Source organism: Thunnus albacares, chromosome 22, assembly GCF_914725855.1.
Source record: "Thunnus albacares chromosome 22, fThuAlb1.1, whole genome shotgun sequence".
Classification (NCBI taxonomy): domain Eukaryota; kingdom Metazoa; phylum Chordata; class Actinopteri; order Scombriformes; family Scombridae; genus Thunnus; species Thunnus albacares.
This window is the reverse complement of record NC_058127.1, coordinates 14,597,269-14,613,772: the sequence shown is the minus strand read 5'-3', so window position 1 is coordinate 14,613,772 and position 16,504 is coordinate 14,597,269. Positions and strand designations below refer to the sequence as shown.

The window sequence follows — 16,504 nt, the reverse complement described above, 5'->3', positions numbered from 1 at the left end:
ACAAGAGCATTACATATCATGAGAAGACAATCAAATTCAGTTTTTTTCCCAGAAGCTTTGAGGTACAGATGGACATGTGCAGACATGCTCCCAGAAATACTCTGCTTGTATTTCTCACATTCCACCAGGAGGTGGAGCAGTTAGACGTTTAGTATCTAACCAGGGAGGGGGACTTTGTCTCTTCTTGTCGCACCTGAGGTAGGACATGGATACAATCTGTCTTTTAACCTCGATGCAGACAGATAAGAAAGCTGATACTGCATCAATAAAGCACATACTGTACTGAGTAAGTCAACCAGCAACTGAAGTGGAGCAGTGTTTCTTAGTGGAGTTGGACTTTGACAATGCAAAGATCATTTTTTCCAGTGCAATCAGATGTTCCACTTTTAGACTGGTTTCCGAGGGCCTTCCCCTAATATTTCCTGAACACTGAACCAGTGGAACACAAGAGGACATCACTTTTACAATGGCTTAATATTTTTTATTTGTGAACTACTTACAGGGTGTTTTTTGTTTCTGTAAAAAAAAAAAAAAAAAAAAAAGTAATTTATAAATCACAAGTTATGAGAGTTACAGAAAAATGGTACAAAATAGATTTTGGTAGAAATACAGGAAACAGACACTGCAGATTTAACGATTTGATTAAAAAAAACAAGCTGCAGATGAACTCAGTGAACATATAATTGCGAAAGTGTTAACCTTTTGGCTACTTTCCACAAAGGCTGATGGTAGCATATACGCACATGCTATGACACGCATTTATACAGTGTGTAATACAAAGCTTTGGTCTGGAGTTATGAGTATTAGTGGTAACCAAACCTGACAGGAGGCACACCCATGTAATCCTATAAACGCACAAATGTATACAGAGCAAGAGAATCGTCTTCAAGAGTAATAGGTGACATTTGCAAACATTAACCTGCTTTTTATGTCATTTATTCGAAAGCGCAGTGATCCAATGAGCTGTAAACGGCACAGAATTTACACAAGTTCACATTCAGGTCTCTGTCTGTTCAAAGAATTACAGAAAGTTAATGTATTAAACCCTGTCACTGAAGAAGGGTTTCCAACCACACTGAGGTCAGTTTAACACCTACTCTTACCTCAACTTCTGCTTTTTACTTGCTCTCTATTCACACTCTCTCTCTGATATATCATTACACTGGCTCTAGTTTAATGCAGTGGTGTCTGGAGAAATGGAAGGGCGAGGTTCGACACGCATCATGGGTCTCCACAGCAACCACAAGTAAAGCACAGTGGGAGCATGAGAGCATTTCAACTGTGATCTGAGCTGTAGTTTTGTTTGATTTAAGACAAGAGGGCTTCGAGGAAGAGGAACATAGCTGAGAGGTAGAGGAAGAGCACTTTGGTGAATACTATCAGCGTACGTCCACTCTTGTGTTCACAACTTCTAATTAAAAAGACAATGAACTTCCTCTCGTTCCTGTCGCTGAAACAACCACCACTGCCCTGAAACAACCACCACTGCCCTACATAACGGAAGTTTTTTTTAAACTGTGGCAAATGGTCAGATATTCTCTATAAAGCCTGTTTATTTATAAAAAAAACAAGGCAACAAATATGACTTCTACCTCCACATCAGTATTGCACTTACACTAAATATATTGTGATTTCCTCACAAAGCAGTAAGAGTATATTGATAATATATTAACATGCGGCATAAATATGAGCTGTCAATGCCAGTGTAGCATAAAGCACATTCAAAACCCAGATCTAAACATTTCAGATGAGTGCTGATGTTGACTTTTACTTCACTCTGTCGGCACTGAAAAAGCCACTGAGGGCAAGGTTGACTTTCTTGGGAAGGGAGTGAATGTTAGCTGGAGGTAAAAAAATATAGATCTAAAGTCTATAAACTGTATGTAAAATGGCAACATGACAACCAGTGACACTGATCAATTCAAATGGCAGACATCTGTGATCAGGATCCTTGGATTGGCACCATATTGGCTGGCTAGAATCTGATGAAGGAAGGATTTTTTTTTTTAACAAAAATGAACAGAAAAACAAAGCACTTGAAGAGAGAATGCATATCTAGAGAAAGTCCTTGCACCCATGCTGTTGTTTTCTCTCCCTTTTCCTCTGTTATGAAAACACAGTGCTGCGTTGGTTGGCCTCCCCGACCTTCTCGAAGAACATGAAATCCTGCAAAGAAGAACAAACAAGGGAATGTTCACTACTATCTTCACTTTTCACAGCAAGATCCCGAAAAATCCAAATCGTTGGTATTAAAAAAAAAAAAAAAAAGAAAAAAGAATCGGGACTTACGATGAGGAAACAGGCTCCCATGAGCACAGCTTTCATCTTCACGTCCAAGTCCAGCGGGAACTGGATGCCGAAGTTGTCCGTGTCGGTGAAGACCTCCTTCAGAAGGCCGCTCCACTGTTTGCTGATGCGACCGATCGTCTTGTTGCCATCTTTTCCCTTCAGCTGCAGAGCAAAAAGAGCAACTATACTGTCACAATGTAAACATGATAGAGAGGAGAGCGAGAGGGACTATAGCTCTTTTTCTCGCAAGCTGATTCACTGAGTCTAATGAAGTTTCAATCTCACCTTTTAGGCCTACATGCAGTGTGCTGCAAAGTTTTGTCTACATTTAGTGTCTCTCACCAAAACCCAGTGTGTGAATTCTTTAAGCCTAATAAACATGTTGAGTGCATTTTTCTCCCCATTAAACATTTGTAGAGCCTAATTTGTTTTAAATCTTTAAAACTCTGTGTTGTTTACATCATGGGTGTATTATATGAACTGGTTAACTGTGATAACGCTAATGCTAATTGTAGCTAATGAAAAACAGGCTTAAAACAAAATGTACTAAATGGAAAAACTAACCATCCGACTCCTTAAAGAATCTTTTAGTACAACCAAGCACTGAACAAGATTTTTTTAGGCGGAAAATGTTACTTTCATGAACTGAAAACACTGAAATAGCGACAGCTACACCTATACTCCTATTATAATCTGGCGTTACGATATGTAACGTATGTAATCAGCATTGTCGTTATTGAACGTTTACTGAGTTAATAAATCAAGTGAGAAGTAGGATCATTTTCTAACAGGCTTCCGTACAATTGGACTTCTTTTTGCAACCAGTGGATTCGCCCCCTGCTGGCCACTAGAGAGAATGCAGGTTTAAGTCACTTCCACATTGACTTCATTTTTCTGACCTGGAGCTACCCACATGGGTGTTTCCACAAAAATGTCCAAACTTGGAATGTAGCTTTAAGCCAGTCAACATGTTATCAATCACTAATATCTCCCTATTTTGTTTCCAGTTGTGGTCAAAAAGCCAAATTTCACAGTTCAACTAAACTGGATTGTTGGAACTGAACCTGAAGAGTTTCACCAGTCAACACAACAATCCAGTGAGCTCACCTCAAAGTTGACGTCCCCACAGCAGTTGCAGGCGAAGCAGGGCCCCTCCAGTTTCATCAGGGTCTCTTTGTTGGCTCCCTGGATGGAGAACTTCGGCAGGCAAGGGTGCCAGTCCTGTTTGACATAGCCTATGGTGGTGCCTGGCGGTGCCTGGACCTCCATCTGTGGGTGACATACATACACAGTTACACACACATACTAACGTGACACAAAAATAGAAAGTTATCTTATGGGGGTTGAAAATCTGCCCTAGTCTCTGGACACTGACAGCTATAAATACATCATCATGGGGTTACGCAGCGGGTTACACGGGAAGGCAGGAATGATAAGTGAGCCTCTGACTGCTCCATTGTGGCACCACATAACAAAGGTAATACGCCTCACATGGCTCCTGTCTGCTCAGTAAACAGAGGGCTGCAGTATGTGAGAGTGTAGCCGTTTGGGTTCAGGTCCATGGGAATGTGCTGTAGCCAGACTGCCAGCGATGTGATTAAATGTAGACGGAGAGAGGAAGGTCTCAGAGGTGGAGGGATGGCAGAGGATTGGGGGGGGAGTCCAGAAGATAGTTTGGACAGACAAAGGGCCATTCATAGTCTTAACAAACCCCCGCCTGAGCAGACTGGCGCACAAAGACGATCGAAACGCCACTCAGCAACTCGACAGTAACACAAGGCCTCTGAGAGCTGTGAGGCTGCAGATTTTTATGCTAATCAGAAATAATGTTTCTTCTCGATGGATGAAAGTGGATTAATCTGAAATAATCTGCTTTAATGCTTTTGCTTTAGAGAAAAACCTGCACACAAACTGCCATTTCAAAATCCAGGGTCAGTTTAAAAATAAACTTACTTTTAGTGGTTATCTAGACATGCAGATAGTTTTGGTTTTATTTGCCTAGATTATGAGATATCTATCTGAGCAACAACATTTCTCAGCAGACACAGTTTTCATAGAGATTACTTGTTTTTGTAGAAAGTTGTACGTTTATTTGTATCATCCAGAGTAATGAGCACACTGTTTTGGAAAAGACGTGTTCCTGTTGAGTCTAATGAACTTTTTCAATCCTGTGAGCATCACAAACAAACTTCCATTCATCTCTTTTACATCAGGGTGGTCTCTTGCATGGTTAGATACCATCAGGAGTAACTGAGAAAATGTTTTCGTTTGTAATGTTATTTTGTCAACTCTGCTTCCTAAGACTTTAAATTAGCATATTTTTTGCTTAGGTTGCTTTTAAAAAAACACATAAAGCAACACATTAGTCACATTTTCTTATATTATTTTTTACTCTGCATGTTTACTGCATTTGTTCCTTTGATTTCATTTGCCAAACTGCACTTTATTTGAATCGTATTTCTTTAAACTTTTTGACACTATGTATTTCTTTGTTTTGAAGCAATCTGTGATTTGTTTTTTAAAAAGAGTTACAGTATATACAGCAAATAAAGTGTCCCATTCACTCTAGGAAGAACAAAACTACCCCCTAAGAATGATGATTATTGCTGTTTCTTAACCAATAAACTGTGAAAAGTAATAGTTCTCCATTTGAAAATCTTCAAATGATCAATATGGTTGAATATTTACAGACTAATAATGGCACATTATCTTGACACACTTAAGTCAAATATTATAAAACAGATATCAGGGTGTTTATCCATAACTGGTGTGAGTACTCAGGGAGATATGGCACTGACTTAACTATTGACTTTAGTACAATATTAGTCTTGGTGTGATAAATCAATGTGATATGAGGTTATTAAGAACTGTTTTTGACACTTGGAGACACACCTCTTGCAGGCAGCAGGGACACCAGCAGGAGACACAGCGGAAAGGCCGTATGAGGCGGATGACCTCTCTGTCCATGTTGTCCTTGATCTTCATGTCGAAGCTGCGCAGCGAACCGCAGCAGTTCCTGGTGCAGCAGTCGTTCTTCTCTTTGGCCTTGTAGATCTTTTGTCCCAGGCTGTTCTTTATCTCGTACTGGTTGTTGGTCTCGAACCCGATGAATGCTGGGCGGGGTTGGAAAGAGAGGCGAAAAGGAAAGAGGGTGGAAATGGTGAATAGCACAGTAAAGATGAGTAAGGAATTTCAAGGGCAGGTGTCATTTTATTATTATGGTTTATTACTGGGAGGTTTAAAAGTCGCCAGTGTAGCAAAAACTGCTGCTGGTTATTTGCCAAAGGAATTAAGACTAGACAAACAAGTAATAAACTTTACCTTCTAGGAGTTCAACTTTTTGGTGGATCAGAATCTGGTCAATCTAAAACACAAAGAGAAAAACGACAAAACTTAGTAACACTTTTATATCATAATAATCACAAAATACATCTATCATCAAGCTGTAAGTGTGAGATGAGTCTGAAAGTCTTATTTCTCTTTAAACAAGTGAAAAAACTGCAACCATGATCACTTGTTTGCAATGCAAAGTAACTTGCTTGATTTATTTTCATAAAAATCCCTTCGACTGTGTTGAAACCAGATGCAGTGGAGGAGAGTCAACCTGAATCACATCTGAGGGTGTGGAAGCAATACCAACAGAGTCTCTATTTACAGGTGACTACCTGAAACATACATTGCTGGAAAGCCAAGCCTTTGTTTAAACTCTGTTTGTCTTTTGTTGCAAGTTGCTCCTTCCATATGTACACAAAGGAAACTTTCTGAGTTCTTGTTTTTAAAGAGGTCTTTGTACATGATCTGAAAAATTTCAAAAAGCTGAGAAGTCATATTAAAAATGGCAAATTAAAACCAGATTAGTCCTTTTTTCTTCACTGACTGACTGACTGACTATTCACTTTAACTGGCTCCCATTCCTGACAGAAACCTGACAGTTGTACACTGTGATGGATTTGAAGTGCATCGTTTTATTTGATGTAAAGACAACAAAGTTTCATGCAAAATGCACTAAATGAGGAACTAACAGTAAAAAACAAAGTAATGCATGTTTCCTCTCAACTGATTCACACTTGATTACAAGGGTGAGTTTTACACACAGTCAAGTGATCTCAAGAGTATCTTCTCATGATTAAATCTATCTGAGTCAAGGAGTCATTGTAAGTACACTCAGAGAGGCAACAAATAGAAATGTAGAAGTGGTGCAGGAATAATCAACCTTAGATCAAGATCTTCTAAGAAAAATCTTGAAACAGGTGATGCTGCGTTTGGAACAAAATCACCTGACTGCACCACTTTTCACTGATTGTAAAGAATTTTAGTTGTGTTTTTATATGTCTCTGACCTACCTGTGTGAGGTATTCGAGCCCTGGTGGGACCCCAACAGGAGCACTGGCTGGGGAGATCGCTCCTGGAGCCCCACCGTACTCCGGCCCTGGAGCATGGCCCGGCGGCCCGCCGTACTCTGGCCCTGGAGCCTGACCCGGCCCCACCGGCCCCGGCTGATACATGACGGGAGGCGGACCCTGATTGTAGCCCATGTTGAACCCTGGCGGAGGCGCTTGACTGGGGTCTCCGTACCCTCCCTGAGGAACTGGATAAGGGGCCACCGACTGGCCCGGCTGAGGCATGGAGTAGGGTCCCTGGTTGGGTATTCCTGGATAAACTGGCAAAAAGACAGCGATACTACTTCAAAATGTTGTCCTTAACAGGCTTTTTCTTATATTTGACTAATTTTGAATATTTTGATAAGAGTCCACACATACAGTACGTGCACTGTGTATAATGAAGCTGCAGCTCTCACACACACACACACACACACACACAGTGTTTCTTTAGCATATTATATGAGATGACATTCAAGCGGGAAGCAAGAGAGATTCATTTAAACCATGAAACATAAATAACCAAAAAAGAAAACATATGAAATCCATTCAAATTAAATAAAAATAAGTGAGAAACATAAATAAAAATATAATACTAACAAAGATAAAAACACAAATCAATTGTCTCCGATGAAATAATGCAGAAACACGCATTTAGTTCATTACTGCACCACAGTGACGGGTGAAGTCATGATATATGTGTGTGTGTGTGTATGTGGCTGATAGCAGCAGCTGTGTGTTTACTGTGGATCATCCTGCTTTTCCCTGCTGGGACCACAGAGCCAATAAGCTAATTATTACCTGAGTGCTCACAGGAGAGAACGTAAACAACTAATACGTCTCGCCATTTGAACCTGTTTAGCCGCATCTTCCTGGTTCAATATTTGTTTGAAAAAAAAAAAGGTTTTAGAAACTAAACAATTAATCTGACAACACTGTTTATTTGAGCATGAATTCAACAGATGCAGATTTTTATCCGACCAGAAGAAACTACAATAATCACTGAGGTTTTCAGCTGGCGGTTTAGAGCAGTGGTCTGGATTTCTTCAGTATTTTCTCAGTGTGCCACTCTGATCTTATAATATGGGTTTGCACAAGATTATTCACTCACTCAATACATAGCCATTCAAAAATAATATAAAAGAAAACAAATACTGTCTGGAAAAGATGTTAAATGGTTACCGAGAACTGCGAGTGGATTTCTGTTTTTAATCAACTGGAATGCTGGCTGTCATGTGTTCGCTAAATGTTGACACCATACAAGGAATGTCTCTCAGAAACAGTGATTTAAGATGATCCTGCTGCCTAAAGTTTACATGAGGTTCATTTTAATAATCATTTTCTTTCTCATAGCCAGAAGTATCGCCCTATTTCAGATCGCCCAACCCCTCCCGAAGCCGAATACACGTTTTCCCAATTAAAGTGTCTCAGCAGAGGTATCAACAAACGGCTCCTTTCTTGTGTGTTCGCTGGATCTTAAACGGATGCTATAATTGCTCATAAGAGGAAACATGTGGGCTTCTCCTGCATTGAATTTCGTTTTTTTTTTTTTTAAAAAACGCTCTAATATGTTTGTTTTCCCATAAACAAATTCAGGGAATAGGCGGCACAACGGTTGTGTTAAAGTTTTCATTTCTGTTAGTAACATCTTGGTCAATAGACAGGAAATTGATCAACAACACTTTTGGTTTTGACTGCATTCAAGATCAAACCGAACACTCCCATTCCTGACTTATTTTCTCAAGCTTGTGATTGGCTGGTGTGTTCTTGTGGCTGCATGTCTGTGGAATAAGTGTGAGCTCTGATTCTTCTATTTTATTTATTACATTCATTGCTGCTGTATGCAAATATATATTCTAATGTACAGATCAAAGACTCTCTTTTTCATAAACTACATAACATTTCCTGGCCTTGCCTGTAAAATGTCACTCATCACGATGATTATCAGTGCTGCTATTGAGGAATTAGGAGTCACGTACTGGCATCACATTTGCCTCACAGCTGACCAAACTGGTTTTTGTTGTCATTGCACAACATGAGTAAAACTGTCCGAAAGGTCACAGGACTTTTTCATAGCGATACACTCCCTCGGTTGAGCTTCTATTTAATGTAGTTAAGTCTCAAAACAACTGTGGGTTAAAGCCAGAAAGCAAACAATCCATTATGCTTCTGTCTTTAACACACAAAGCCTGAAATCAAAAAGAAGGGTGTAATGCTCAGTGAACTCTGAAGCTCTTTGTTGCTCCACCTCTTTCCACATTCCTTTCTCTACTTGCAGGAAATAAACACAAAAAATGTAAACCGGTACGTATGAAGGAAGGCTACCCTCATCAGCAAAGAGAGACGTCCCCGCACGACCTATGCAGCAGAGAAATCGTACAATGGCATCTTTCACCTCCACCAACGGCTGAAATCAGGCACCTCACTTTAAATGCAATTACATGCATTCAAGGAATTCCTTTCAAAATTTCACCTCCTTGGGTGGAGGATGGAAATTACTCACGTGCATTTACTTATTCACAACATCACGATGCTCAGTTTGTGACAGAACTGGAAACATTTCGATTTCACAATAGCAGCATAGTTTGACATAGTGTGAGAAGGAAATAAGGAAGTGAAAGCCATCATGTTTAACTCACATCACAGTTTGTAATTAACTAAGAGAAATATAGTTGTGTTTTCCTTTTTGCAGTATTAAACAACTTACCAGGGGCAGACATAGTGTAGCTGGCAGCAACTTTGCTGGGCACTGACTAAAAAGGAGGTCACACTTCCTGGTCCACTCCCTGGGATCTCTATGGGAAACTGGAGGAATGAGGAGGAAGGACAAGAAGGAGGAGGAGGAGGAGTTGAGGGGCGCAGTGATAAAAAACAGAAAAAAGAGTGAGGAGGGGTTGCACAGAAACAGAAAAAAATAACAACAAATGAGTTCAAGAAAGACCAACAGCCTCATTTAATCACACAATCATGTTGACTGTATGTGACCTGTGTTGCCCATTAAACAAAAGCCATGTTTTTGTCTTCACACTTCAGTGGTTTAATTGGTTTATAACCATCACAGTGCAAAAGTCCAGCTGGTTAGTCAGCTTGCAGGGGGAAATCATGTGACAATGAAAGTTGAAACTAAAGGTCAACAAATCTCACTTATGAGTTTAGATGCATGAAAATAAAAACAAGTAGGTGTGACATGTTTTGCAGAAGAGGAGAAGGAGGAGGAAGAGGAGAGGGGGTCCCTGCAGCTTTTCATGCAGCTTTTATATTACAAATACTGAATTTCCGGTTGACTCATACCAAAATCCCCCATAAGGTCAACGACATTTTATCTCGTTTCAAACACTTTCCATAGCTGTAGTCTAGCTGTATCTCTCCGGCTCATAAACCCTCGTTGCGCCTGGTTAAAGCCTGATAAAAACCCTCTCATGCATGCGTAATTGACAAGACACAACGGGGAAAAAAAACACAGAAATGACACAGAAATCTCACCTCTCTGGCAGCCGATTTCTCCTCTAATACAGCTACAAAATCGATTTTTCAAGACAGTGAAGTAAAAGTGCAGAAAAAGGCTGATCCTCGGAGCCTGTTGGAGGCGCTTCTTCCCGTCTTCTTAACACGAATCTGCTTCTCTTTACTGCTGTCACCGCCCCCCTCGTCATTTTTGTTTAATATAATCTCCTCCCCTTGCAGTGTATTTCCATGAGGGTGAGCCAAACCTAAACAGGATTATCATGAAGGTGGCGCAGAAATAGACAAACAATTGTACTTTTAACGCCCGAAAAAGCTGCAGGATTTACATTAAAGCAGCAGCCTGCACGTATATTCTGACTATTTAGCCCACATCAGCTGATACAGACATTTTAACAATTTGTTATGTTAAGAGGGTTTACCGTTTTTATTTGCTCTTTTTACAAAAGGCTACACACGAGGATTTGCTTCCAGTAAAGTGCAACATGCTATTATTAGTGTATGTACCGGCAGGGAGGGGTCTTTTAGACGTTTAGCAGCGACCACCAATAGAGGGCGCCAGTTCTTCAGTAATGACACATACAGTCAATGCCAAACATATAATTAATTCTTCAACTTGTGCTCCATTTACCAAAACTATAAACACAAATTAACAACTGCATCTTCACAAACTTCCATGTCAAAGCCAAACTCTCCACTCAAAACCATGTAATGTCACATCTGAACCAAACTTTGCCTTCAGATGTCACACAAAAGTCGTCAAATACACTAAAAAAAACAGCCATTACACTCAAAACACTACTGTAAAAACCTGCTACTGTAATGAATAATGGTGCTTATGTTTCTCCCTCAGAACAACCTCTTTTCATGATGAATACAATATAAAGACACAACTCGTATATGTTTTCAACATTTTCTAATTCTTGTGTACTGTAGTAAAATAAACTGAAACTGAGTGAAAAAGTAAATGTACTGTAAAAAATATGCAGCTGATAAATTACGTAGAATACAGTAAAATAATTTCCATGCATTCACTAATAGAAACCAATGAAAAAAACAGTTTACACATAAAGAAATAAATCACATTTATTTTTGCCTCAGTGAACTGACTCATGACCCTGTTATTATCTATCCTGAGCTTCTGATTGGTGTGTGAACAGTTTTGACTCTGAGTGTTTCCATCTGGGGATTTGTGTGTAAATTGGGTTCTAGCTGTAATGACCTGGATTAATGATATTGGATGTTGGTGAGTGAAAACAGGGGAATAGTGTTTATAGTTTTGGGAAATTGGTTTGTCTTCTGGTAGATGGTGTCATGGTTTGGGGTCAGTTATAGCGTGTAAGCGATCGAGAAAAACTGTAATATAATATAATATATAATGGACTGGACTAAGATAATAATCATTTTTTTAAAAATGACATTAAATGTGTCAAAGGGGAATTCAAACTCTTTTCTTAACATGAATCCTACTGACTGGGGTCCCCACAGACCCCAGAAGTGTACTAGTTGTCATATCTCACAGGTGCTTTATTCTATCAATGTAATTTTTTCATGATCTTGTCCCTCAATTTGTTCCTTATGACATTATATCATTGTTTTCTGTTTCTCTTTTAGGGTGTTTCTGCAACTACACTCACTTTTGACTCTCCCAAATAAAAAAAATTTAAAAAATCAACCTCTATGAATTTTAATTTTAACCACCAGAGTCTGTAATACATATAAACAGGTGCAAAACATTGCATATAGTCATTAAGATTTTAATCTGGAACATGTTTTTTTTTTCATCACTCGTTCTTACAAAATGTCCTTACCGCAACGTTACAATAATGCTCATTTTATACATTTTCCTCTCTTTATTTCTATAAATTTTTAATACATTTAAATTCATTTTCATTAAGCTTTGTGCATCATTGTAAATACTAATATAGAAAAATAATTTTAAAAAATAGGGGATTTCATGGTTTTCTCAACACTGGAAAATCTAGACAGTAACCCTAGATGTCAAATGTCTTTATACACACAAAAGATCAAATATGTTGCTTTTTATGAGCGATATTGCAGTTCTAATGTGTAAATCATCTCTACTTAAGTGTTAAAATACTTTTTGCAAATAAAAATCATAATAATAATTAAAATAAAGCATTGCTGCGATAATGACATCTTTTGTCAGTAAGGACATAATGTTAATAATAAATGTTAATAATGTCACCTTAACAATAAGCTACTATAGAGATAAGAGGTATGGCAGTACAGACTGTGTCAAATACTAACACGCTACCAGCATCTCACCACAACATTACATTATTGTATCAAGTCCAACTATTTCTCATTTCAACCTGAACTCCTTCCAACTTTGAGGCTTTTGGCACATGTACAGGTAACTAATTAAAACGGGAACGAGAAGTTCCTTCCACACTGTGTGATTAAGCATCATGTGCCTGAACGTCACTGCTTTTTGTTCTGGCACAAATCCAACCACATTCACATTGTGTACTAGATCGCATCATCCTTCAATGGCCAATAAAAACTACTGACCCCAACTCTGTGTGTTGTTTTGACCAAAGCACATAAGTGACAGAGTGATTGCTGAAATAAATAGGCCTATTTCACATTACATTAAAAGATATATGACCAGGTCATTAATACCTAAAGATGCCTTCAACTTATTTTAATACAAAATATAACAATGTTAAGGGTTCTGTATGATAGTTATTTAAGGATATTAATTGAATTTCTGGTCTACTCAGTAGATCATAATTGAGTTTGAATTCCACACTAAAACAAAAACTAGATGCTACTGAAGGTAGAGTCCATGCATCTACCACACACATCCTACCTCATACATCATATGATATTTAAAAATGAGCTCTGTTCTCTGATAATACTATAATGTCAGCTGTTGTGTGTTCAGGCTTGTATTACAACCAAGCAGTGACAGGTGACCTCACCACTAATTGGCACACTGGAATCAGGTGTGTCTCTGCTTGGTTGAAATACACCCACACTTGCCCTTAGTTTGGACATCCCTGATGTGTGTAAACAAATTTGTGTAAGCACTGACATACAAAAATTATTTATAAGCATTTTCAAAAGGTATGAACATGATCCAGGATATTGTAGATGAATTTGGTCTCATCTAGAGTTGCAAAAATGACATGTTTATGTTTAGTTTGACTTAATGTTTGCAATATAATATATAACTCACCTTGAATTTGTCTCTACTGTGACACCTAAAGCTGCTGTTGTTGAAGAAATGTCATTTTTTCTAATATTGCAGATAAACGACAGCTAGCAAGGTCTGCTACGTTAGCTTTGACTCTTAGCAACTAATATACATGAATTCAACAGTGATATTTATTGATTTTTTAAATGTCGTTCAAAATACAGTTACTGAGCTGTATGGTAAGGACACACAATAAATACTTCAGGAGACAAGATTATCTTTACCTTGTTTAACCTTGTTTTTCTTGAGCTTGTCATCCTGTCATCCATGTACTCACTTGCTAACTTCTGTTTCCATGGAAACTAGATTTATTTGGCTTTGAAAAAAACTTTATGGCATTTGTTCGTGTGGGGGAAAGGCGCATTTAGATGAAAAAATCATATAAATGATCAGAAAAAAAACCAAGAGACAGTGTCATGTAATAATAATAATAATAATAATAATAATAATAATAATAACAATAATAACAATGAGAGGAAGACAAACAGTGCAACAACATTTAAACCAGCCAGAAGTCAGAGCTGGCAGCCACAAAAACAACAGAAATACTCCTGGCATCTCTCCCTGCAGCTCTTAAACTCTGGCTGTCTGTTCCTGCAGTTGTCAGCTAGTAAAATCTTGTTTTAAAACGTTAAATCGGTCTGTAACCAGAGCTGAACCTGTCCCCGCAGCTCTGCTCCGAGGCGGACATGTTTAGCTGACGGACAGTTTTGGCGGGATTTAACGTTTTAAAATAAGACTTTACCAGCTGATAACTACAGGAACAGACAGCCGGAGAGTTGAAGAGCTGCAGGGCGAGATGCGAGGATTTCTGTTGTTTTTGTGGCTGCCAGCAGCTCTTCCTCCCACAGACAGTCACAGACAGAGACCCCGTCCATCAGGTTAGCATAGCTGTTAGCTGCTGTTAGCTCTTGAAGCTAAAATGGCCCTCCCAACGGTCGACTCTACGTCAGCATTGGCCCCGCCTTTTCAGGGCTGATTTTAAACTGCAGATGACGAGTTGAGCCATTTTCAACCCATAAAATGATTTTTTTTTTTTTTTTTAAATAAATTTGCTGTCAATGTCAGTATTAACACCAGCGCTGATGTGTTTCATTATAGTATTGTCATGTAATTTAGTTTACAGCTCAAAAAACATATTTTAGTGCAGTACCGTTTTAATCTACTGCCTCGACCAGCCGGATTCACCGTTTAAATCCAAAATTTCACTGCTGGGACTTAAAAATGACCGTAGTTGCGGACACCCTTTAATTAGTGCTGTTTAAAAATATCAATGTATGGGGGTTCTAGAGGACCCAGTCATAAGCGGCCAGCTCCACCGATGCAGTTTTAAAAGTTCTATTATGAAGCAATTTACATTTATTAATCATTTTTATTGCTAATGAGTCAACGCGTTGTAACGTAACTTGAAAAATGAGACCTTCACCGACTTTCTCAATTTCTCGTGTGGACAGATTTCTGTATGAAGGAACCGGTCGGATTTTCTGTGATTCTCTCGCTCGCTAACATTAACAAAGGACTGGCATTCACCACAACATTGATAATAATACTGATGCATCAGTGTGTAAGCAGCATTTAACTGTTGAACTATTTTATATACAGTTAGTTAGTTGAGTCCAGTGGTCCCCACCAAGGGGTCGGGTCCCTCCAAAGGGTCGCCAGATAAATCTGAGGGGTCCTGAGATGATTAATGGGAGAGGAAAGAAGAAAAAACAACGTTCTGATAGACAAATCTGTTTTCAGTTTTTGGACTTTTTCTCTAATCTTTGATTTTTTGTGACATATTGGATCATTTGAACATTTATTGAAATGAAACCATGTGAGAAGTTTAGAGGGAAAAATCACTATTTGGTGCAGCTGTTAACAACTCATGGACATCTGAAATGTGATCCCAACTACACACTGCTTTTTGAAAGACATCAAAAACCAAAAAGATTGGAAACCACTGGTTTCATTTTTAACAATGTGTTGTATTTTAAAAGCTTGTTATATTATCCATTGTGCCAAATCCTCATCTGAAAAGTAACTAAAGCTGTCAAATAAATGTAGTGGAGTAGAAAGTACAATATTTCTCCCTGAAATGTAGTGGAGTGGAAGTATAAAGTAGCATCAAATGGAAATACTCAAGTAAAACACAAGCACCTCAAAATTGTACTTAAGTACAGTACTTGAGTAAATGTACTTAGTTACCTTCCACCACTGTGAAGTATTAGCAGCAAACTGTATTTAAAAACTGTATAAAAAGTAATTTTTATAAAAGTATAAAGTATTTTTGGATTATTGATATACTATGGCTGCATTTTAATGTTGTAGCTGGTCAAGGCAGTAGATTACTCTGTAACAATGGATCATATTTTGCTTTGCATGTCACATCTCTTTTTTAGCAATATTTTATTTGAAAGAGAGTTAAACACAAAGAAAATTAGAACATTTTTTCCCAGCTGAAGACGCCTACTTCCCCCCTAGACCGGACAAAACACAAAAACGGCAAATTTTTACACCTAAACCACCACTGTGAATCCCCACTGTGATCTAATATCAATATCTCAAATATGAATTAACAGACATGAAATTATTTTTATTTAAAAAGAGCAAAGATTAATAACATCTGTAACCTTTCATAGTGTTGAAACACAGTCAAATCTTGAATGTGAAAAAACTTACTAGTAATTGTAACAATTCTAACAACAAAGTACAATATTTTACTCAAAATGTGGTGCAGTAGAAGTATAAAATAGCATATAATGTAAATACTCAAGTATAGTACAAGGGACCACTGTTTAAAACTAGTGTATCTAGACCTGATGAAACGTGCAGCTGGTTTAAAAAAAGACTTTCACAGGATCCGATATGAACACCGGGATATAATTAATGAATTCCTCTCTGCTCTAAATTAGTCACCAAATGGAGTATGCAAATAATTAACTGATTGAACGACTGATTGAAGACTGATAAACTGCCGGGTTGGATGTTATGCTCTTGATAAAGGGAGAGGATTGCTAATTACAACCCTACCTTCCTCTTCCTTTATAAAACCATATGTGCTCGAAGTCAACTTTAAATCTTACCTTTTTCATGAGTCGTTTGGTGTTGGGATAAAAACTCTGATTCTCTGAATAACAAAAAATAATAATGAATAATAGTAATGGCG

General features: G+C 38.3%; 1 protein-coding gene across 6 annotated transcripts; it reads right to left on the bottom strand.

Annotated features, from left to right (window-relative positions):
• Positions 1–522: 522 nt before the first annotated feature.
• LOC122973314 (phospholipid scramblase 2-like) lies at positions 523–16,504 on the bottom strand. 6 transcript variants are annotated; one of them, XM_044340717.1, is made up of 9 exons: positions 10,553–10,639; positions 10,152–10,378; positions 9,376–9,473; positions 6,633–6,949; positions 5,611–5,653; positions 5,182–5,402; positions 3,397–3,558; positions 2,290–2,451; positions 523–2,166 (listed from the first exon to the last, which is right to left on the bottom strand). In XM_044340717.1, exons 3-9 carry the CDS (start codon positions 9,386–9,388, stop codon positions 2,107–2,109), a joined length of 978 nt encoding a protein of 325 aa, XP_044196652.1. In that variant the 5' UTR covers positions 9,389–9,473; positions 10,152–10,378; positions 10,553–10,639; the 3' UTR covers positions 523–2,106. The 6 variants fall into 6 exon arrangements, with proteins under 6 accessions (XP_044196652.1, XP_044196653.1, XP_044196651.1 ...); XM_044340718.1 differs by lacking the exons at positions 10,152–10,378; positions 10,553–10,639 and adding an exon at positions 16,422–16,504; XM_044340716.1 differs by lacking the exons at positions 10,152–10,378; positions 10,553–10,639 and adding an exon at positions 13,578–13,681.